The sequence below is a fragment of the Drosophila montana genome, unplaced genomic scaffold, assembly GCF_035044405.1.
Source record: "Drosophila montana isolate Dmon_TW-CO22-7 unplaced genomic scaffold, ASM3504440v1 contig_896_1, whole genome shotgun sequence".
NCBI classification, from domain to species: domain Eukaryota; kingdom Metazoa; phylum Arthropoda; class Insecta; order Diptera; family Drosophilidae; genus Drosophila; species Drosophila montana.
Window position 1 is genome coordinate 1 of NW_026999182.1, and position 21,332 is coordinate 21,332.

Genomic DNA, 21,332 nt, shown 5'->3' on the forward strand with positions numbered 1-21,332 from the left:
CGTGTAGGAAAAGACACCTTGACTGAAACAATCTCAGCGTCAGTAGGCGTACTAAAACAGAAAAGTTCTGACTGGAGAGTGGCTTTAACGGCAATTAATACCCCACCACCTCGAGTCAGCCGATCATTTCTATGCAAAATAAAATTATTCGAAAAAACCTCAAAATCAGATATGGTTGAATTTAACCATGTTTCTGAAAATGCGATTATATCCGAATCGAAGGAAGTGCTGGCCATGAAAAGATTTTTGAGTTTTGAAATGAGACCTCTGACATTCTGATAATGAATAGAGACTTGGTCAGAAGAAGAAGTTAGTTTTTTGGGGCAGAAATGGTACCCTGTATTGAAGGGACTGGAAGGGTGACAGGCTGGTTACGCTTTTTTGGCTTGAACTCGTGAACAATCATGTGTGGAGGCCAAAATTTGGGATCACAAATGATTGGGAACATATCATGTGAAACATTTATTTTGAATGATGATATTTCACGAGGAGTGGAGAAATTAAATTTAGTAATTGACACGCTAGCAGAAGATTTGCTAGCAATATAGGCTGCCAATGACTCAGAGGTGGTGTCAGACGAAAGTCGAGACACAAAAACTTGCTTACGAGGGGCAACAACAGTTAACGTAGGCGCTGATGGGGCTGCAGGGAGAACAGGATTTGGTGGGGCTAAAGAGGCACCATGATTGTTTTTAACAATCTGGGCAAGATTGCGCGCAGGTATATAACTGGCGCCGGCGGCATCGATTATGAGATCGTTCTGCTGGCCGTCAGCAGCGTGTTCAAGCGGGATCCGTCCCAGGTCTGCTCACTGCGCGTGCTGGAGGCGGGCCTAAATATCTGCGAACTTCTCATCGAGATGGGCGTCCTAAAGCTGGGCGAACATGCGCATGAGATATCGATGGGCATAGCACGACGTGCACTCCAGGTGCTGGGCTGTCCCCATGGCTGCAATGATGGTGAGTGCTTTTCACATAACTGAGGTAGAAAATTAGAGTTGGGATTAAATTAAAATTACATTAATATTAAAAAGATAAACAAGTTAGAGATTCTAGTCGGGAGCTCCCGACTAGGGGATACCCTGAACCCTCTTATTCCAACGCCAAATGCAGCTCGCACTACGCGTTCGTTTGCTTTAGTAGTAATAATGATAAATTAATAAAAAAAAAATGTTCCCTTGGCAGGGTTCAAACTTGCAACTAACCGCACTACTTACCGCCGCCTCTACTCAACAGCCAAGCCAATAACTGAATTTTAATGAGCAAAAACGAATTAAAATAGCAGCGCAAAAAACAATACAATCGCAATTGCAATGCTGTTGATAGAATTCAAAGAAGACGATCGTAAATGTGTGTGTGTACATGTATACAGATATTCTTGGAATTTGCGCTTGTTGCCGCTGATAGGAGAAAAGTCAAAACACGTTTTCTTTAATTATTTTTATGTTTCTTAACCGATCTTGATTTTTTTTTTTGTGTTTAAATTCTTTTATTTACAGCTAATCTTCTGTTAAACCGATCCTGATGAAATTTTCTACTGCACATCTTATTGGACTATAGAATATTCGCGTATTATCAAAAAGTCAATTGCATTTAAATTGTGGCTTATATGGCAGCATAAATTGGTGTTTTTACTTGATTTATAGCTATGATGTAGTAGCAGCAAAGACAATATAAACACTAAGATGAGAAACGCCCATACATCAGCATGCGACGAAAAATTGCATGCCTGGCGTTTATATTGTGTGTGTTTATATTGTCTTTGGTAGCAGGGAGTTGGGAATAGCTATAAAATGAAAGATAATTGATATATTTATACTATTCTAGAAGCTACATGTCAAGTTTGGTGACTCTAGCTCTTACTATTTACCAAAGTTGCTCAAAAAACAGGATTTCGATATCGATTTTTATCGATTACTTGGAAATGGGGCAAGTTATCGAATATCGGAGGACCTACAGCTAAAATTTCAAGTCTCTAGCTCTTATAGGTTCTGAGATCCTTGCGTTCATGCATACGGACAAACGGACAGACAGACAGACGGACATGGCTAGATCGGCTCGGCTATTGATGCTGATCAAGAATATATATACTTTATGGGCTCGGAGATGCTTCCTTCTGCCTGTTACATACATTTGCACAAATACATTATACCCTTTTTACCCACTTTCAGTGGGTTCAGGGTATAAAAGATAAAAAGAGCTTTGACTTAGATACTTCTAGTGCATGAAAATATCGTGTTCGATTCAATATATAGACTCTCCAAATTATATTTAACTTTTGGAATACCCGACACCATTCCGACCAAAATTTAAGAAAAGAAAAGGGAATTTTTTCTAACTTTTAGTCTAGTCTATAACTTTGGTATTTTCACAGATTTGGGTGCCATATTTATTTAAGCAATTAAAAAAGGAAGCCGCAGGAAATTGCTTAGTCGGGTACTCCAGACAGTGCACTCTTATTAGTTTTATTTATATTCCATCTTAGGGCGAATAAGCATTTTCACTGCTTTGACAGAATTAAATGTTTCCCAATTAATGCTTTGCTGATCATCGACTTTGTACGGCAAATATCTCCCATTAAGGTTACTAAAAATATAACAATTGTTATTTCAAATTTGTTAAATAATTAAAGTTATTTGATAACTTACCCTCCAAGGTTTAAGCCGTCAAATAACCAATAGCCACCGTGATACTTTTCGGAATATTTATTTGGACTATTTTCCCGGTCATAGGTCGAAAACTCAATGTTCAGATGACTAGTCAATCTATCTACAATACCAGTGAAATTACCAACACTGGTCAGCTTGTAATTTTCTGCTTCGCTACCAATAACAAAATTATCATACCGAGCCCAAGTGATTTCATTATCGAAGGTCTCTATGTAGATATACAATTCGCAACGCTGATAATTGGTCAGGCGATATATATATTCTAGACCTAGGAAAAACTCTTTATCCAGATTGCCGAAACCGTTACGGTAATCACCCCAATTCCTATAAAAATCCTCTGAACCATCGTATCTTCGTTGAATGAGAGTCCAACCAGGTCCTATTGAGTGACCATCGCACAAAACTCGAAAGGGACTTGCTCCAGGCAAGTAAAGTACCCTGATTCCTGTAAAGAAGCCAAACGGAACACAGCTGGTTGCTTCCGGCCTTTCAATTCTTGGATTTGACTTAGTTTTTTCCAGTAGAGCCTGACACATCTGCAGCTGGTCTTCAATCATTATTGATTGCATTTGTTGATTATTATTGTAAACCATTACTTGAAGGCTATTGGCGGTGGTCTGTAATTCTATTATTTCTTGCTTAAGATCCACTTCAGATGCACTGCAGCTTGTGCTTGTGCAGTTTTTATTCAGTAGCAACTCGTTCGCTTCCCTTAAAGATTTAATCAGTTCTTCCTTGAATATATCCTCAACCAATTTTAATTGAAGCTCAGCTATTTTTTCCTTCAGTTGATTTGAATACTATTCAAATAATTTAGTTATATGTTCTTACATTTTAATAAAAGTATTAATTACCTGGTCTTGTGCTTGTATGGTCCCCAGCAACAATACCAATATGACAAATGAGATTCTAAAAACCATTTTATACACTTCACTTTTTGCTCAGTGACTCTTGCTGTGCAGCTCAGACAGCTATTCTCGTTCAGAGCTAAAAGTCAACTAACTCTCGGCATCTACTTTTCGATAATGTTTAAAGTGGTCCTAATGCAATTAGAACGCAGCATTAAACTGTAACTGAAACCGGTCGATCTTTTTTTAATGTTAAATCAGTGCAATTTATATGCCGGTTTGGCGGAAATTTAACTTTTCCAGAATTCTGACTGCACATATTTTCGGTTGAGTCAAAAGGCTTTGAGAGGACTCCAGTTTACTGTAGTCCTCATGGTAATAATCATGGACAACTCTTGTAGGTCGTCAATAAATTATTGTCATTTCACCTGAAAGGCAATGAGAGCTGGTGAAGACCAATCAATATTAGAAAGATTGAAGTCGCCAAGAGCAGCCAAGAGGTCATTATCAGATAGTAAGGAGGAAATGAATGGATTTCCACCTGCAAGCTCAGTCTCCAAGAGGGGAGTTACGTCAATTAATAACTCGACTTCCACGTTTTTCTTCTCCTAATATTTATATTTATGCATATGGGCTATCTCATAGTCGGGCTATTTAAATTGTTGTATTAACTTGACACGAGATTCCGAGATTCAATTGTTAAAACAATTTTTTGTTCGATTTATGTACTTCGGATTCCATTGACATTTTCATATTCTAACCCAGATCACATAGATGGGGCTCTGTGTAAGAATCTTTGATGACCAATTTTGACCAATTTAAATATATTGAAAACCATTTATTTTATTTGTTGTGTATTGCCTAATTTTTTTCTATTTATTATTCTGAAGAGACCCTCCTGACTGACCCATTAACAGGTGTTCGCGGTCCGCCCGCTGATTTTCTGCGCAATCAGAGCTAGAAGATTATCGCGCGTATGTTGCGGAAGGGATGGGCAGCGCACCAAGCACTATCTATATAGATAGGCACGCTTAATCCCGAGATATCCTCCACATTCATGCGGCACGCCTCGCTGAAGATTCAACGGGGTCGTTCCAGCGACGGCATCGGCCGTTCCATACAGCGCGCCAAGCGACGCGTCGAGCGACGGCTGAACCGTTTCGGCGGATTTGTGAAGGGCAAAAAGAAGGTGGGCGGCATCGAAGAGACAGCGGATTACAGTCGACGCAGCTCGTCAGACATGTGCGACGGCCCGCGTGAATCCGAGGTGGTCATACTCAAAGAGCGCAAACTGGTGCCCACTGAACCGGTGCGCGTTGGCATGCTCCGCTTATCCTTTCTGCTGGAGACCTGTGCGCCAGGCACCTTTCCAGATCCTCAGCTGATTGCAGCCGTCTTGGATTTGGTATGACACCATTTTCATTCCAGTAAGCAAAATGTCCAATCTTTTCCAATTACAGCCCCAAGCGCCGTTGATCACGCTTGTGCATCACACTTTGTGCATCTGTTCAACAAGGGTCAGTGGCCCATTTGGATGAAGCAGAATGTAGGCGAATATCGTGCCTCAGGCGCCAACATTAATCCCGCACAGATGAAGCAACAGGTCAGCCAGACTAGTGCCCGGCGCACACACATCCTGCTGCGTGCCGCGGGCAAAATGTTCCATCAGTGGGCGGAGATGGTGGGCGCTCGTCTTGAGGAGCTGCTCTTCACCGAACGACTGCAATACGAGGCGTTGAATGCAAGTCTAACGGATCCAGAGAAGCAGCGCGAGCTTCTGCAGCAGGATGAGGAGGAGGATTTCCTGGACGAGTCCTCTGTTAATCCGCATGGCAATGACTGCCCGCATGCACTCAAGCTAATTGCCTGCGTGCTACTTTTTGAAATTACGGCCTTTTTGCGAGACACCTATATCACACTGCCCAAGACATCCAAGATGCTGCACCGCGACCGGCCCGCACCCTGGGAGAAGGTGTACCGTGAAGCCAATAGACGCTGGTCCATGGCGCTCAGTTCCATGGGCCACTCGCATACCTCTGCACAGAGCCTGCAGTCCATAGCAGCAGGCAACGATGGCGCCGGCCAAACGGAGCGCAAAATCTCCTTTGTCCTGCACGAGCCGGACAACGAATCGGAGAACAGCAGCAACACCACCTTAACCAAGGAAGGCAAGGAGGGCGAGGAGGGTGAGTTCTTAGGTTTTTTTAGCATATATCGGATATAATAAATTATAGGTTCTCCCATAGTACCATATTTAATGTTTAAGATTTTTCCAGCTATTAAGAGCTGGGTGCAGGGCATCTCCCTGTGGGGCAGTCTTCACTAAACAGTCATTGTCTTGTTTATAATTATATTCATTAGCAGCTCGTCGTCCTACCGCCTCGACAGTGCGTCCGTTCCTGCTGCGACGCGGCACGGCCACCACTACTGGCGGTTCCTTTAAGCGTCGCTCGCTCAAGCTGCGCCGAAATACCAAGGATAGCAAGGATATTGAAACAGATTGTATGTAAATATGTTGAATCCATAAGACCTTTAATATATCATGATCCTCCCTCATACAGTCAACATGCAGTCGCGGCGTAAGGTTTCCTCGCTTTCGGACCGCAGCGATACCTCCGAGCAAGGCGCCATCAGCGGTGGTGAGGAATCGCCGGGCATACTCAGCGATGATCAGCAGCCGGAATCGCCAACAGACTCTAATGAGAACGACGACACGGCCAAGAACATGCCCTGGCTAAAAGCTGTCATTGATCTGTTAACCAGCTACAATTACTACTGCACTCACAGGGGCTACTGTCATCCCTTCTGCTACAAGCGGCACATGCGCTCCTGCACCCGGCTGATAAAGGCAACGCGTAAGGTAAGCCCAACATGGATGTGGTTCGGTTCACGGCCCAAATTACTGCCTGTCTTGAGGTTTGCTGGGTGTAATCGGTTTGAACCTAGGCTAAAATTTTTTTTGCAAAACTTAGTTCAGTTTGAGCTCGGCTACTTTTTGACGAAATCGGATTATTTCTCGAATCGTAAAAAAGAAAATTCGAATGGGCTTATAACTCTTCACCCCAGTGTCGGTCTACTCGTAATTTGCTATGGATTTTGCAGGTTTATGGTGAGGAATTCGGTTTCTCTTTCGATGCGGATCATCCCAACGTGGAGCCCACAGTCATTAGCTCCAGCAAAGCCACAGCTCGACCTCGTTCGACCCGCAAAGTGTCAGAGCAAAGCTCCACACAAACGTCTCCGTCCAAGCGCAAGGACAGTTTGTCCCGTAAAGATCGGTAAGTCTTTAGTTAGCTTATTGCTGGAATATCCTGCTTAAAAAAAGATTAATTTGCGCAGCATCAGCGATGATCCGGACATTGAAATGGCTGCGAAACTGGCGCGCGCCTTTCGCCAGGAGAAGGAAAAGAAACTGCAGGAGGAGCCACCTATACTGAAGTTCATACGCATCCACATACGCAATCTGTTCCACTTTCCGCTGACCACCATGCTGAAGGGCGCGGTGGTCCTCACCGAGGAGCTGGTGATTGAGGCCATGCCTGCCGCTTGGGAGCTGCTTCTGGAGACCAACCACGACACAGCCACCTCCAGTGCTGCTGTCTTCCTTATGGGCTCGGTGAAGGCACAAAATTTTGCCTTTGACATAATGCAGCGTGCCCTGAAGCACAAGAATCCGGATATACGCATTGGTGCGATTCAGCGCTACCTTGTGCTTTGGAAATGCCGCTTTCATGTCTGGCCACGCATGGAGGACAATGCGCACGATGCGACCTTTAAGGTGCCACCAGGAGGCATAGAATTTACGCTGCCCTCGCCCAAAATAGGTATCGAGAGTCTGCCCGTTGTGGATCCGCCCTGGATGCCCGTCCAGCAGACCAAGGATATGGATATGACACTGAACCAGGACAGACATGTGAGTGGACACATTTGGTTGCCAGGTATTCATACTCAATCCTAACCGATCGCAATCCGCATAGCGTTCGCTGGTGACCGCCACGAAGAGCCGCAAAATGCAACAAACGGAGGCGATTCGGAATGCACTTCGCCAGCAGCGAGACAAACAGCGCGCAGAGCGGCACAGCTTTCTCATCACCATGATACCAATCAGCCAGCAGGCCTCTCATGAGCCAGGCATGGAGCATGAGGATCATGAGATCGAGGAGGATCTGGATGGCACACGCGCCTCCTCACACCTACATCACGCCCACTCGCTGTTTCCATCGGTGCTGTGCTCCTCTGTTATGCAGATTGTTGGCTGTCTGGATGATGCAGCCATTGGCTCCGATGGCAATGCCGTTTACGAGGTGGCCTATCAGGTAATCTGGGTATGCCTGGTTGAGGAGTCGGCCTTGTTCTTGCGCTATGTGTTCGAGCGCCTCACACGCGATCGCCAGGATCAGATGTTCAAGCTGTTGCGACATTTAATACGCTTCGTGCCGCGCCTGCCGCAACAGGCCGCATTTGCCCTATACAACTCCATCATTGGCTATATAATGTTCTATGTGCGCTCCTCCAATGAGCTCAAACAGGAGGTAGGCCTCAAAGCCAAGCCCTTAGTGTACTTGTGCTTATAAATCCCTTGTTTTCCAGCTGGTGGGCTCTGCTTTATCCGTTCTGTGGATGGATCATGTTCAAGGATCTGAAGCAAATACTGCGCAAGGAGCAGTGTGATGCATCGATTCTGCTCACAGCCAATGTGCCTGCCGCCAAGAAGATTGTGGTGCACGGTCCGGCGGATGATGACTACAATATACCCTCGCAGTTTCCTGTGCAGGAGGACACGCTATTCTGCCAACTGCTGAAGGAAGCTTTAGACTATTATCCCATTGACGAGAAAAGCATTACACATTACTGCCTGGTCGACTACAAAAGCAGTAAGTATACCATCCTTAAAACGGCATAGACTCGCTTCATCCTGCTGGTTCCTTGCAGACAAAATACTCAATCCCAACTGGTATATACGGGATCTTTACTTCTTCAAGCGCTCGCAATATCCAGAGGTGCGTTTAATGCTTATGCGTACGGAGGAGTCCTTCCTGGCACTGCAGAAACAGGAGCTAACGAAAAAATTTGTCGAAATTGGCAAGGTGCATCTAACCTGGGCTATACTCAAAAATGTGGACATGGTAGTCCAGCGAGTTGTTTTTCTGCACGAGGAGCTGATGAAGTTGCCCTCGTTTCCGCGCAGGGCGCTCGAAGTGGATCTGGATCTGCATCATGGGGGCGCATATGGCAAGGTGCTGCTCGGCCTGGACGTGCTGCACAAGTTCATGTGGGTGCGATTGATAGCCCGCATGTTTGAGGCCATGGCTGGCAACTTTGCCTACTCGGCGGACATACAGCTGTTCCTAAATGTGCTCTCCGGCGCATCCATACTGCATGCTGAGGATTCATGCATCATGCGCTATGTGATGGCTACATTCATCAATGCTGCCTTCAACTTTAAGAACATATTCTCCACGAATGTCTATTTCATGATCATGCCCACTTTGCTTCAGGTGTAATCCCTCCATCAAACCAACAAGCTGATCACCACTACCACCGAGTACGCCGTAAAACAGTTCTATCTTCTTAATCGGAAGCCCTTCATCCTGCAGATGTTTGGCTCCGTTTCGGCTATACTAGACACGGATGAGGATGGCACCTATGGCGAGGCACATAAGGTCCAATCCAGCTGCTTGTTCAATCTGTTGCTCAGCCTCGAGGATCCCTCACCGGATCCGCTGAATATAGCCGAGCTGGTTAAGGAGCCAAAGCCCCTTAAAGCCATTGACTTTTATTATCACGACGAGGACGACGATGTCCCCGTGCTGGACTGCATCACTTTGTGCGTAATGGTCGTCTCATACTCGGCAGAGAGCACGCGTGGCTACCAAATGCTGGTAAGTATTCATTAATTGAAACGACGATGAATTGTGTGGATATGTGCCCGCTTGAAGTCTATTATAGCAATAGACATCGAATTTTAAATCAGGGAACCACTTAATATTTTTGATTATAAGTAATTTCACTTACCCAAAACCGATATATATAAATTTTCAGACCTACCTATGTATAGAGATTCTCCTATATGTGCTGTTCGAATTTTTTTCTTTAACTTTTCCAATACTTACTTCGGTTTTAATAACTCGGTAAATATCAATTTCCTTTACAGATAACTTGTTTAATAGCTTCCGCCGTTTCCCTCAAATTAAAATAGGTGTTTAGGTATATAGCCTTGATTTTCAAATATGTTCGCATTAGAAAAAAGTTATTGTAAGAGATATTTCCGTAAGAAATTAGGAATGTCTGTTATAGCTGTTTGAAGCTGGGTACAGGGTACAGAAATACTTTTACTTGCTTTACGTGGATTAATTCTCAATTGATTCTTAATTTTCATCAGATCATTTTGGAGGCAATACTGCCCTGTTATCTACAGCAGATCCAATCTCCCAGCTATATACCACTGCAGGGCAAATCCGAACGGGATATAATACTCCAACTAGCCGTAGCCATACGCACTATGGTGCATAACTGCGAGGGCCTGGCCAAGAGCTACAATGGGCCCTATCGCAACAGTCCGGAGCATAAGGGATCATCGCAGCGCAACTGCAGTCGCGGACCGCCCTGCTCGCCTGGCATGGATTTTGAGGAGGAGTCGCATACGAAATATGCAACAGATCCGCGAACTAAAAACATGATGGACTCTGCCGAGGATTCGGAAATGATACGCACCGAGTACCGACGTCCCAGGGATGTTCTGCTCTCCGTTGTCGCTGATTTTCTAATCAAGTCCACCACACGGCTATTCGAGCTGGCCAAGAAGCTGCCGGCGAACGATAGCAAGCCCACAGAGGTGCTGGACGCCAAGTGTCACATACGCTTGGCGGATATTGCGCACTCGCTGCTGAAGGTGTCACCCTACGATCCTGAGTCCATGGCCTGTCGTGGCCTGCAGCGGTACATGCAGTCGGTGCTGCCGCGGGCCGAGTGGTCAAATGATACACTCCGGAATGCTTTAGTCACGGTGCTTCGCCGCATCGACAAGGTGTTTCTTAAGATATCCAAACAGCCCTCAATACGCCGAAATACGGATTGGGAGGCGGCCGCCGGATTGCTCAAGGGCATACACGAGACAATCATTAGACATCCTTATGTCCTGCACTGGCAGCAGATGAAGACTCTGATCTCAACCGTGCAGAATCTGATTGTCAATGAGCCGGGCAGCGGCGGCATACCCGAGGGTGTGTCCAGCGCAGGTGCAGCGCTCATGTCTCAGAATCCGCCGGCCTTTTTCTGCTCGGCGGTGGTGCGCCTGGTGGCGCTACAGGTGGTCAGTCCCGTTGACTGTTTCTCGCTGGTCCAAATCTGCGGCGGCAGCGCCGAGGGCCGAAAAGGCCGAAGGATTTCTAATGCATCTAATGCATGCCACTGTGCTTGAAAGTCTGCTCCGGTCGCGGCGTCTCTGATGAGCTTAAGATGAGCGATGTCTCATTTCTCCTCACCGCTGTGCTGAATGCCATGAGTCCGCCGGCTGGCCGCACTGGCCGCAAAACGTTCCGGCTCAAGCGCAGTCGCCTGACGCCCATGGAGCCGCCCAGCATTGTAAGCAATTTGACAATTGACTTCTTGTTCGGCTTTCAGTTAATCCAAAACTAATTCCACAGGTCACTTCACTCTCACAGGAGGAGAATCAGCCCAAGGCCATCGGCGAAATATCCTGGGACTCGGTCTCACAAACATCATCCACATCCGGCTATCGAGATAACAACAGCCTGCAGACGGGTCTACTCTCTCCGGACGGCTCGCTCGGTGGGCTCACACTAGGCCGCTCACCCTCGCAGCACTCGCTGCTGATGGTATTCGAGGGTCAGGACGAGGACACGCTCATTTAACAATCACAGAACGGCGACCGAGCCTACGAGCTTTAGGACAGCCTGAACGTAAAACTAAATTAACCACAGATATTTAAGCTAGCCTTAACAATTCGTTGAACAATTAAATCAGTTCATGTTAAGTTTTTTTATACTTAAGATTGTTGTTGTTTTTTCATTAGAATTGAATTGAATTGAATTGAATTAAGAAATTATAATAATAAATTAAATTGATAGCGGTTCGAAAAGTTGAAGTGTTTCCTTGGAATATTTAAGATTAGAAAAAAAAAAAGTTTTTAAAGTTTGCTAGTAAGAAGTTACGTAACGGAAAATGGGAGTATTTTACGTGTCCGTGAAAACCCAAAAGTCTAAAAACAACGTCAGATTCTTTTAAGTATTCATTTCTAAATCATTTCCTATATTTTTTTTCATTATATATGTATATAACTAGCGATTATCGCCCCGGCCTTGTCCGTGGAAAGTCTTGTGTTAAAAATTTTTTATATTACCTTTCCACTAACGCCCGTGGAAAATAGAATCCTGATCTCCAATTCTGTTTAAAAGTATGATTTAAGTGCATCGCATAAAGAATCAAGTGTTGGAATCGACGTCATTAGAAGAATAAACATTTGTTAATTAAACCTTTGAAGTGCATTTGCCACCGCATTTTTCGAAGAGTGTTAAACACTCATCAGATGAATTTTGACAAAGATCTTTGAAAATGATATTGAAGTCGATCGGATGATAAACGGAAAAATGTCGGTAATTAACCACTGTTATGGGTGGAATTTCCCAAATCGCTGAAGCACATATTCATTTAGTTCTTATGTAGAGCTTTGAAAATCGGACAAAAAAATTAAAACTTCGCCCAAAAAATCTTGGAATCGCATCTCTATCGGAAAAACTTGGATTCTGCAAAAGTGTGAAGTGAGATCCTTGGAAATGAATTTGACCGCCATTTCCAGCAAGTAGGAAAATTGTGGAACACCTCTCAAATGTTTTTGAACAAAAATCTTTGAAAATTAGTTTGAGGCCGATCGATACAAAAAGGTATCAATTTTCGCGATTTTTCCACTGCTGTTTTTCTTATCAAGGCTCGTACAAAAGATGAGGTAGATGCACCAAACAAAATATATGGATTCTCGAATATTGTTTCATTCCCCCAAAATGAAACAAGTAAGAGTTTCTAGTCGGGAGCTCCCGACTAGGGGATACCCTGAACCCTCTTATTCCAACATCAAATGCAGCTCGCTCAGTTTGCTTCAGTAGTTATAAAGATAAATTAAAAATAAAAAGTTCCCCTGGCAGTGTTCGAACTCGCGACTGACCGCATTACTTGCTGCCCTCGGCAGGGTACAAACTCGTAACTGATCTCGCTGATTTCCGCCGTCTCTACTCAACAGCCACACCAACAATTAATGCTTGTTGAGAAAAAACGAATTAAAATAGCAGCACAGAAAACAATACAATCGCAATTGCAATGATGTTGATAGAATTCAAAGAAGTCGCGCATAAAAGTGTGTGTGTGAATGTATACAGAAATTCTGGGAATTTCCGCTTGCTGACGCAAACACGTGGGCATCCAAAACACATTTTCTTTTGTGTTTTTTAACCGATCTTGATGAAATTTTCACTAGAGCTTATTGTGCTATAGAATATTCGTATATTCTTAAAAATGGATTTTAACCATTTTTTATGGGTTTAGGGTATACAGAAAATCGATCCGTCAATAGGACTCGAACGCGCAACGGACCACACTTCTTGCCACAACCCCTACTCAACGGCCACACCACCCAAAAAATAAGAAAAAGTTTTCCTTAGTAGGCCTCGCCTCGTACCCGCAACATATATACATATATATATACCCCAAAAAACTAACTTCTTCTTCTGACCAAGTCTTTATTCACTATCAGAATGTCAGAGGTCTTATTTCAAAACTTAAATATCTTTTCATGGCCAGCACTTCTTTCGATTCGGATATAATCGCATTTTCAGAAACATGGTTAAACTCAACCATATCTGATTTTGAGGTTTTTTCGAATAATTTTATTTTGCATAGAAATGATCGGCCGAGTCGGGGTGGTGGGGTATTAATTGCCGTTAAAGCCACTCTCAAGTCAGAACTTTTCTGTTTTAGTACGCCTACTGACGCTGAGATTGTCTCAGTCAAGGTGTCTTTTCCTACACGGAATATTTATATTTCATGCTCTTATGTTCCTCCTTCTTCTGATAATCAAGTTTATATGAAACATATTTCTTGTATTAAAGAAGTATCTTCACACGTGCGTGATAATGACCTATTTATTGTCTTGGGTGATTTTAATTTGCCGAACATCACTTGGTCACTTTTCACTGCCGAAAATTATCTAGTGCCCTCAGCACAGCATGACTTTATAGATTGCATGCTTGACCTTTCGTTGTTTCAAATCAATTCAATTTCTAATCATTTGAATAGAACACTTGATCTTGTATTTGTTAACGACTACCTTATTTCTAATGTGTCTAGGTCCCCTCCTTTATCTCTTCCTGAGGATGTATATCATCCTACTTTAGAGGTTGCAATGTTCAATTGTAATCCTCTCATTTCGTGCTCATCAGCCAATAAGCCCCGCCGTTGCTTTCGCAAAGGAAATTATTCATTGCTGAATCAGCTTATTTATGCAACCGATTGGTCTTTCTTATATGACTCGGTTGACATGAATACTGCTATTAACTTTTTTTATAACACCCTAAACTCCCTCTTAGATATGTGTACTCCCAAGTCAATTCCTTCGACTACCTCTTCAAAGCCACCTTGGTTTACTCCCAGATTAACGAATCTAAAAAATATAAAATCAAAATATTTTAAAAAGTCTGGTTCGTGTACTGACTTGGCTAAATATTCCATAGCCAAGTCGAACTTCTTTCTTCTGAATTCTCAATGCTATGAGAATTATCTAACTCGTTGCAAAAGGCAATTTGCCCTAAATCCAAGACAGTTTTACAATTTTGTAAACTTGAAGCGTAAATCTTCAAGTTTGCCATCTTCTTTTTCTCTCGGGATGGATAAAGCTAGCAATGACTCTGATTCTGCTAACCTCTTTGCTAATTTTTTTCAATCAACTTACTCTTCAGTCTGTCCTCCCCCTATTATTTCCCATTCCTCTCTCCTTTTAGCTTTAAATTCTTTAAAATCTTCTTTCTCTCCTGGGCCTGACAATATCCCTAGTTGTCTACTCAAGGAGTGTAGTTCTTCCCTTGTTTATCCATTGCTAAAGCTTTTTAATCTATCCCTCGATTCTTCTGTCTTTCCATCTCTTTGGAAAGAATCTTATATCATTCCTCTCCACAAGAAAGGTGGAAAGTCTGATATACTAAATTACAGGGGCATTGCAAAACTGTCCGCTATTCCTAAATTATTTGAAAAAATAATCACTTCGAATTTGCAGCATTTCTGCAAATCAGTTGTTTCCCCGTAAAGAATCGGTCTACTACGACCAATCTGCTTGAGTTTACTTCCTTGGTAAATGATGCTTTCTTTTCGAAAATGCAAACTGATGTCATTTACACTGACTTCAGTAAAGCGTTTGACTCCGTGCACCATGACATTTTACTTTTTAAACTTGACCGAATAGGTTTTCCTCAGTATCTTTTGCTTTGGATTAGTTCTTATTTAAAAGGTAGGACCCAAAGAGTAATGTTGAGGCTGACTACCTCTAAACAGGTTCACGTTACTTCTGGTGTTCCTCAAGGTAGTCATCTTGGACCTTTACTCTTTACTCTTTTTATAAATGATCTTCCCTCTGTTATATCCCATGCCCGTGTACTCATGTATGCGGACGACGTGAAACTTATTCTATCATACACCAATCCCCTACATCATTCTCGTCTTCAAGACGATTTGAACGCTATGCAACTTTGGTGCTCGGCCAATCAATTGCATCTGAATTGTTCAAAGTGTATGTTTATGACATTTAATCGTACTACACCTTATCTGGTCAGTTATACAATCGACAATACTCCATTGCAACGTATACTAACAGTTAAGGATTTAGGCGTTCTTTTTGATTCTAAACTCTGTTTCAATCTTCACATAGATACCATCGTTAATGAGGCAAAAGGTGTACTTGGATTCATTAAACGATGGTCTAAAGAGTTTAACGATCCTTTTATAACGAAACTTCTGTACATCTCTCTTTGTTCGCCCTATCCTTGAATACTGCTCTTGCATCTGGTCTCCGCAGTATAACAATAGCCAGGATCGTATTGAATCTGTTCAGAAGCAATTTCTGCTTTTTGCCTTACGAGGTTTAAATTGGGACCCTAATCTTCGGTTGCCATCCTATTCCAGCAGGCTGCTTCTTCTTAACCTTCCGTCGTTAACCAACCGTAGGACAATTCTCGGTGTTGTCTTTCTACATAAGTTGGTTGTTGGCGATATAGATTCTCCTTTTCTGTTAGGGCGTCTTCAATTCTCTGTTCCGGCTAGACCAACCAGAAATTACCGCCCCTTATTCCTATCGACGTGCACAACAGACTACGCTATGCACAATTCTTGTATGTATGTAAAAATTACAACAGTTTGCATCACGTTTTCTCTACCCCTAATAAAATCGTTGCTTTCAGGATACCTTCGGGAAGTCACTGACCATTCCCAGCTATGAGCAGGGGCATAGCTTGCCGGACAGGCTGTAAATTTTCCCCCACCGGGTCGGTGATTTCCCATTACTTTCCCAATACTATCTCTTTATTCTATCTACTTAACACTCTGTATATCTAGCATACAGTTCTATACTTTATTAACAATCTTCCTCCTTTCTTTTCTCCTATTCATGGTATATTCTTAAATATTATAGCAAATTAACATTATTTTTAATTTTACTTAAGAACACTTTTTCCTACTTACACCCTTCTTCTTAGATGTAGGCTCTAATAGCGTCACTGACAAAATTAGCTGTGAAATGGGGCACAGCTGGCCGGACTGGCAAATAAAACACCTCCATCGGTCGATGATGCTATTCGAAATTTGTGTTCTCTATCTAGGCTTTTAGCATTTAATTTTTCTAATTGTAATTATAATGGGTTGAATAATTGGAAGACACTCGTTTTGTCGACCACATATAAATAAATAAATAAATAAATTAATATACATATATTTACATATACATATATATACATATATACATTCTACAAGCTACATGTCATATTTGGTGACTCTAGCTCTTACTATTTACCAAAGTTGCTCAAAAAACAGGATTTCGTTATCGGAAACAAACTCGATCTGCGACGACTCGACAGACAGACGGACATGGCCAGATCGACTCGGCCAAGAATATATATACTTTATATGGTCTGAGATGCTTCCTTCTGCCTGTTACATACATTTGCACAAATACATTATACCCTTTTTATCCACTTTCAGTGGGTTCAGGGTATAAAAGATAAAAAGAGCTTTGACTTAGATACTTCTAGTGCACGAAAATATCGTGCTCGATTCAATATATAGACTCTCCAAATTATATTTAACTTTTGGAATACCCGACACCATTCCGACCAAAATTTAAGAAAAGAAAAGGGATTTTTGTCAGACTTTTAGTCTAGTCTTCATCTTTGGTATTTACACAGATTTGGGTGCCATATTTATTTAAGCAATTTAAAAAGGAAGCCGCAGGAAATTGCTTAGTCGGGTACTCCAGACAGTGCACTCTTATTAGTTTTATTTATATTCCATCTTAGGGCGAATAAGCATTTTCACTGCTTTGACAGAATTAAATGTTTCCCAATTAATGCTTTGCTGATCATCGACTTTGTACGGCAAATATCTCCCATTAAGGTTACTAAAAATATAACAATTGTTATTTCAAATTTGTTAAATAATTAAAGTTATTTGATAACTTACCCTCCAAGGTTTAAGCCGTCAAATAACCAATAGCCACCGTGATACTTTTCGGAATATTTATTTGGACTATTTTCCCGGTCATAGGTCGAAAACTCAATGTTCAGATGACTAGTCAATCTATCTACAATACCAGTGAAATTACCAACACTGGTCAGCTTGTAATTTTCTGCTTCGCTACCAATAACAAAATTATCATACCGAGCCCAAGTGATTTCATTATCGAAGGTCTCTATGTAGATATACAATTCGCAACGCTGATAATTGGTCAGGCGATATATATATTCTAGACCTAGGAAAAACTCTTTATCCAGATTGCCGAAACCGTTACGGTAATCACCCCAATTCCTATAAAAATCCTCTGAACCATCGTATCTTCGTTGAATGAGAGTCCAACCAGGTCCTATTGAGTGACCATCGCACAAAACTCGAAAGGGACTTGCTCCAGGCAAGTAAAGTACCCTGATTCCTGTAAAGAAGCCAAACGGAACACAGCTGGTTGCTTCCGGCCTTTCAATTCTTGGATTTGACTTAGTTTTTTCCAGTAGAGCCTGACACATCTGCAGCTGGTCTTCAATCATTATTGATTGCATTTGTTGATTATTATTGTAAACCATTACTTGAAGGCTATTGGCGGTGGTCTGTAATTCTATTATTTCTTGCTTAAGATCCACTTCAGATGCACTGCAGCTTGTGCTTGTGCAGTTTTTATTCAGTAGCAACTCGTTCGCTTCCCTTAAAGATTTAATCAGTTCTTCCTTGAATATATCCTCAACCAATTTTAATTGAAGCTCAGCTATTTTTTCCTTCAGTTGATTTGAATACTATTCAAATAATTAAGTTATATGTTCTTACATTTTAATAAAAGTATTAATTACCTGGTCTTGTGCTTGTATGGTCCCCAGCAACAATACCAATATGACAAATGAGATTCTAAAAACCATTTTATACACTTCACTTTTTGCTCAATGACTCTTGCTGTGCAGCTCAGACAGCTATTCTCTTTCAGAGCTAAAAATGAACTGACACTCGGCATCTTCTTTTCGATAATGTTTTAAAATGCGATTAGAACTCAGCATCAAACTGTAACTTGAAGCGGTCGAATTATTTTTTTTTACACCCTGAACCCATTAAAAATGGGAAAAAGGGTCAAATGTATATGTAACAGGAGGAAGCATCTCCAACCCCATATTCTTGATCAGCATCAATAGCCGAGTCGATCTGGCCATGTCCGTCTGTCTGTCCGTCCGTATGTATAAACGCAAGAATCTCAGAACCTATAAGAGCTGGAAACTTGAAATTTGGAATTAGATCCTCCTGGTGCACATACGAGTTTGTTTCCGATAATCGATAACTCGCCCGGTTTACAAGTAATCAATAAAAATCGATATTGAAATCGTGTTTTTTGGGCAGCGGTCCGCGACATGGCATGACAACCGTCCCAGCAGGCCCTGTTCAAGGCACAGCCTCCCAAATTGCGTTTCGTTTCATCTTTGGAATTCCGACACTCCTCCGGCGAAACCTCAACAACGCCACTATCAGCCGAGAGCCCCGACGAAGATAGTTTAGGCGATCACACACGGTCGCGCCTGCAGCGCTCCAAGGCAGCCAGTCGCAAAACGTTCCGGCTCAAGCGCAGTCGCCTGACGCCCATGGAGCCGCCCAGCATTGTAAGCAATTTGACAATTGACTTCTTGTTCGGCTTTCAGCTAATCCAAAACTAATTCCACAGGTCACTTCACTCGCACAGGAGGAGCATCAGCCCAAGGCCATCGGCGAAATATATTGGGACTCGGTAGACGGGTCTACTCTCTCCGGACGGCTCGCTCGGTGCGCTCACACTGGGCCGCTCGCCCTCGCAGCACTCGCTGCTGATGGTATTCGAGGGTCAGGACGAAAACACGCTCATTTAACAATTTAGGACAGCATGAACGTAAAACTAAATTAACTACAGATATTTTAGCTAGCCTTAACAATTAGCTAACTTAAGATTAGTTGCTTTTCATTACGTGCCGAATTTTGTATGCTTATGTGTAGTTGAACTAGGAAATTAATAAATTAAATTGGTAGCGGTTCGAAAATTTGAAGTGGAATATTAAAGATTAGAAAAATATAAGTTTTTAAAGTTTGGTAGTAAGAAGATATTGGACGGATTTCGATTCCTTAAAGTATTCACTTTAAATTTTCCTGGAATAGTGCTAGCTTAAATTAAGCATAAATCGTTTCTCTATAATTTCTCCAACCTCTTAAAGTATATATATTTCGATTAGTATCATCAAAACGGAGTCTATTTCTAATTTCGGCCCATGAGAGCCTTAAACTTCTGCCTTCTGATTAGTACCAACATCTGAATTGACAAAGCTATGTCCGTCTGACTGTCTGTCAGTTTCGAAGCCATCATGCTGAAACCTCGCATAACTCCGACTTTCTGTTGCAAGCAGTACATATATTGAAACCATCCGAACCACTATATTAGAAAATATAGGAAGGATTATTTAAAAAGTAAATTTGTGCATATGAAATTTTTCTCGTTTTACACATCTTAAAAAAATATATGAGCAAATCTTTTTAATATTGTAATTCTAAAGCATACAGCTCTAATAGAAGAAACAGTCAAAAAATATAATATGGAAATATCTTGTTTTTTAATAAACACACAATTTTTCAAATGAAGACTGATTTTTTAACTGATAATATGAATAGCTGGTAACAAGTTATATGTTTTTAATAAAAAATCTTACATATTAACTTATAAATTAACATTTTTTACCGCTGTAGCCGCCTTCTGGCGATTCTCCTTGACCAGCTTACGCCACTCCATCCACTTGGCCAACTCGGGCTGTTCGCTGATGCTGCACTGCTGTTCCAGCTGCATGTAGTAGGCCTCGCGCAGTATCTTGAAGGCCTGAATGCTGTAGTACGGCTGTTGGGTAACGGGATCAAAGTAGCGAGCTGGCAGTCTGGTTATGGGACAAATGCCGCTTGAGGTCTTTGGTGCGCGTTTTGGACGGAAAATTGCATGGAAAGCTTTATCATTGAAATCATTTTCAATGGTTACAAACGTACGCTCGCATTTGCCAATTGCATTGTTCGGATCATTTGGTTGGATGGTGGTGGTGCGTGTAGGCATGTTACGTAGGACGGGCATGGTCAATGAATGATAGCGTATAGTTGGCCCCGTGAAAACTCGTTTGGTGGGACGAGTTTTCTTTTTCTCGAGCTCCATTTTTTGAAATTTCTCTGTAATCGTTAATGAAAAACAATTTTAATTACTTATACTTCAGGCGCAATGTTTGTTAACAAACCCAGTGATTTTATGTTCTCCTCCTCGGTTATCTTTGCCTCCTCAAGCAGCTCCTCCTGCGTGGGCATGTAATCTTCAACGCGTACCTTTTTCTTCTTGCGCTTACGTGCATCGTCCAGTTCTTTGAGTCGTATTTTTGTGGCCTGTGTTTTGATGGCTGTGGAGGTGCGTATGGATTTGCGACCCGAGTCCAAGACTGTGAAGCGAGGGCGCACTCTGCGCTTGACAACGCCCCCACCGCCACGCTTTTTGTGCAGAGCAGGCGAGGCTTTTGTTTCCTTCTTGATAGCTGGTTTCGCCGGTTCCTATTGAGTAAAAATTATATTTGGTCGCATTATTTAGTAGGTGTAGCACAACTTGCCTTGTACGCTTTGGTGTTGACGCCACCGCGTTTACGTTTTTTGTCGGGCGCATCCTCTTGGTCAGATACGGGCTCATCTTGTTCATCTATGCTGAAATCTGAATCCACAACATCCTCTTCTTCATCTTTTTGTCTTTAGAAGCGAGATACCTTTAAATAAATTTCCTTTGGTGGCGTACGGCTAGACACAGTACTTACACATATTCCTTGTCGCCTTCTTCGTCCTGAAAGCCGCCATATGAAGTTTTATAAAAATCGTCCTCCTCTTCATCGAGCAACTTGGCTATTTTGTTGCCAGCATTGTGGCGACGCGAGCGCGTGGCAGCCATTTATTATAAATAAATAGTTTTATTTTATTTTTAACAACTTTTCAACTGTAAACAAATAAATTCAGTGGTTTTCTGCTTCTTACCATTAGCATTC

At 42.3% G+C, this 21,332-nt stretch overlaps 5 protein-coding genes and 1 pseudogene across 5 annotated transcripts; 3 read left to right on the forward strand and 3 right to left on the reverse strand.

Annotated features, from left to right (window-relative positions):
• The first annotated feature begins 20 nt into the window (after positions 1 to 20).
• On the forward strand, positions 21 to 4,610 carry LOC135440213 (protein unc-80 homolog). Its single transcript, XM_064699258.1, has 2 exons — positions 21 to 959; positions 4,434 to 4,610. Exons 1-2 carry the CDS (start codon positions 683 to 685, stop codon positions 4,475 to 4,477), a joined length of 321 nt encoding a protein of 106 aa, XP_064555328.1. The 5' UTR covers positions 21 to 682; the 3' UTR covers positions 4,478 to 4,610.
• Positions 2,424 to 3,680, reverse strand: LOC135440211 (ficolin-1-like). The gene is made up of 3 exons (XM_064699256.1): positions 3,523 to 3,680; positions 2,648 to 3,468; positions 2,424 to 2,585 (listed from the first exon to the last, which is right to left on the reverse strand). Exons 1-3 carry the CDS (start codon positions 3,586 to 3,588, stop codon positions 2,465 to 2,467), a joined length of 1,008 nt encoding a protein of 335 aa, XP_064555326.1. The 5' UTR covers positions 3,589 to 3,680; the 3' UTR covers positions 2,424 to 2,464.
• Positions 4,538 to 11,515, forward strand: LOC135440207 (protein unc-80 homolog; the record flags this gene model as incomplete). The annotated part of the gene is given in 15 exon segments (XM_064699251.1): positions 4,538 to 4,921; positions 4,977 to 4,995; positions 4,998 to 5,702; positions 5,878 to 6,018; positions 6,078 to 6,376; positions 6,619 to 6,794; positions 6,856 to 7,429; positions 7,494 to 8,048; positions 8,107 to 8,138; positions 8,140 to 8,390; positions 8,449 to 9,398; positions 9,899 to 10,881; positions 10,883 to 10,919; positions 10,921 to 11,100; positions 11,163 to 11,515. Coding segments are annotated over 15 exon segments (5,514 nt in total), but the record flags the coding sequence as incomplete, so codon positions are not given.
• A 5,508-nt stretch (positions 11,516 to 17,023) lies between these two features.
• Positions 17,024 to 18,255, reverse strand: LOC135440162 (ficolin-1-like). The gene is made up of 3 exons (XM_064699198.1): positions 18,123 to 18,255; positions 17,248 to 18,068; positions 17,024 to 17,185 (listed from the first exon to the last, which is right to left on the reverse strand). Exons 1-3 carry the CDS (start codon positions 18,186 to 18,188, stop codon positions 17,065 to 17,067), a joined length of 1,008 nt encoding a protein of 335 aa, XP_064555268.1. The 5' UTR covers positions 18,189 to 18,255; the 3' UTR covers positions 17,024 to 17,064.
• Positions 18,256 to 18,380: 125 nt separating this feature from the next.
• On the forward strand, positions 18,381 to 19,351 carry LOC135440154 (protein unc-80 homolog; annotated as a pseudogene).
• Positions 19,352 to 19,865: 514 nt separating this feature from the next.
• Positions 19,866 to 21,329, reverse strand: YL-1 (Vacuolar protein sorting-associated protein YL-1). Its single transcript, XM_064699254.1, has 4 exons — positions 21,108 to 21,329; positions 20,910 to 21,042; positions 20,550 to 20,853; positions 19,866 to 20,484 (listed from the first exon to the last, which is right to left on the reverse strand). The coding sequence occupies exons 1-4, from the start codon at positions 21,236 to 21,238 to the stop codon at positions 19,994 to 19,996; spliced, it is 1,059 nt and encodes a 352-aa protein (XP_064555324.1). The 5' UTR covers positions 21,239 to 21,329; the 3' UTR covers positions 19,866 to 19,993.
• Between the last annotated feature and the right edge of the window lie 3 nt (positions 21,330 to 21,332).

Excerpts from the sequence above, each read along its gene's own strand:
- LOC135440213 (XM_064699258.1), top strand. The coding sequence starts at position 683 with ATGATTGTTTTTAACAATCTGGGCAAGATTGCGCGCAGGTATATAACT. Across the intron at positions 960-4,433 it reads TCCCCATGGCTGCAATGATG|GTGTTCGCGGTCCGCCCGCT; the intron begins GTGAGTGCTTTT and ends ACCCATTAACAG.
- LOC135440211 (XM_064699256.1), bottom strand. The coding sequence starts at position 3,588 with ATGGTTTTTAGAATCTCATTTGTCATATTGGTATTGTTGCTGGGGACC. Across the intron at positions 3,469-3,522 it reads CCATACAAGCACAAGACCAG|TATTCAAATCAACTGAAGGA; the intron begins GTAATTAATACT and ends TTATTTGAATAG. Across the intron at positions 2,586-2,647 it reads GACGGCTTAAACCTTGGAGG|TAACCTTAATGGGAGATATT; the intron begins GTAAGTTATCAA and ends TTATATTTTTAG.
- LOC135440162 (XM_064699198.1), bottom strand. The coding sequence starts at position 18,188 with ATGGTTTTTAGAATCTCATTTGTCATATTGGTATTGTTGCTGGGGACC. Across the intron at positions 18,069-18,122 it reads CCATACAAGCACAAGACCAG|TATTCAAATCAACTGAAGGA; the intron begins GTAATTAATACT and ends TTATTTGAATAG. Across the intron at positions 17,186-17,247 it reads GACGGCTTAAACCTTGGAGG|TAACCTTAATGGGAGATATT; the intron begins GTAAGTTATCAA and ends TTATATTTTTAG.
- YL-1 (XM_064699254.1), bottom strand. The coding sequence starts at position 21,238 with ATGGCTGCCACGCGCTCGCGTCGCCACAATGCTGGCAACAAAATAGCC. Across the intron at positions 21,043-21,107 it reads GAAGGCGACAAGGAATATGT|ACAAAAAGATGAAGAAGAGG; the intron begins GTAAGTACTGTG and ends TCGCTTCTAAAG. Across the intron at positions 20,485-20,549 it reads GGAGAACATAAAATCACTGG|AGAAATTTCAAAAAATGGAG; the intron begins GTTTGTTAACAA and ends TAACGATTACAG.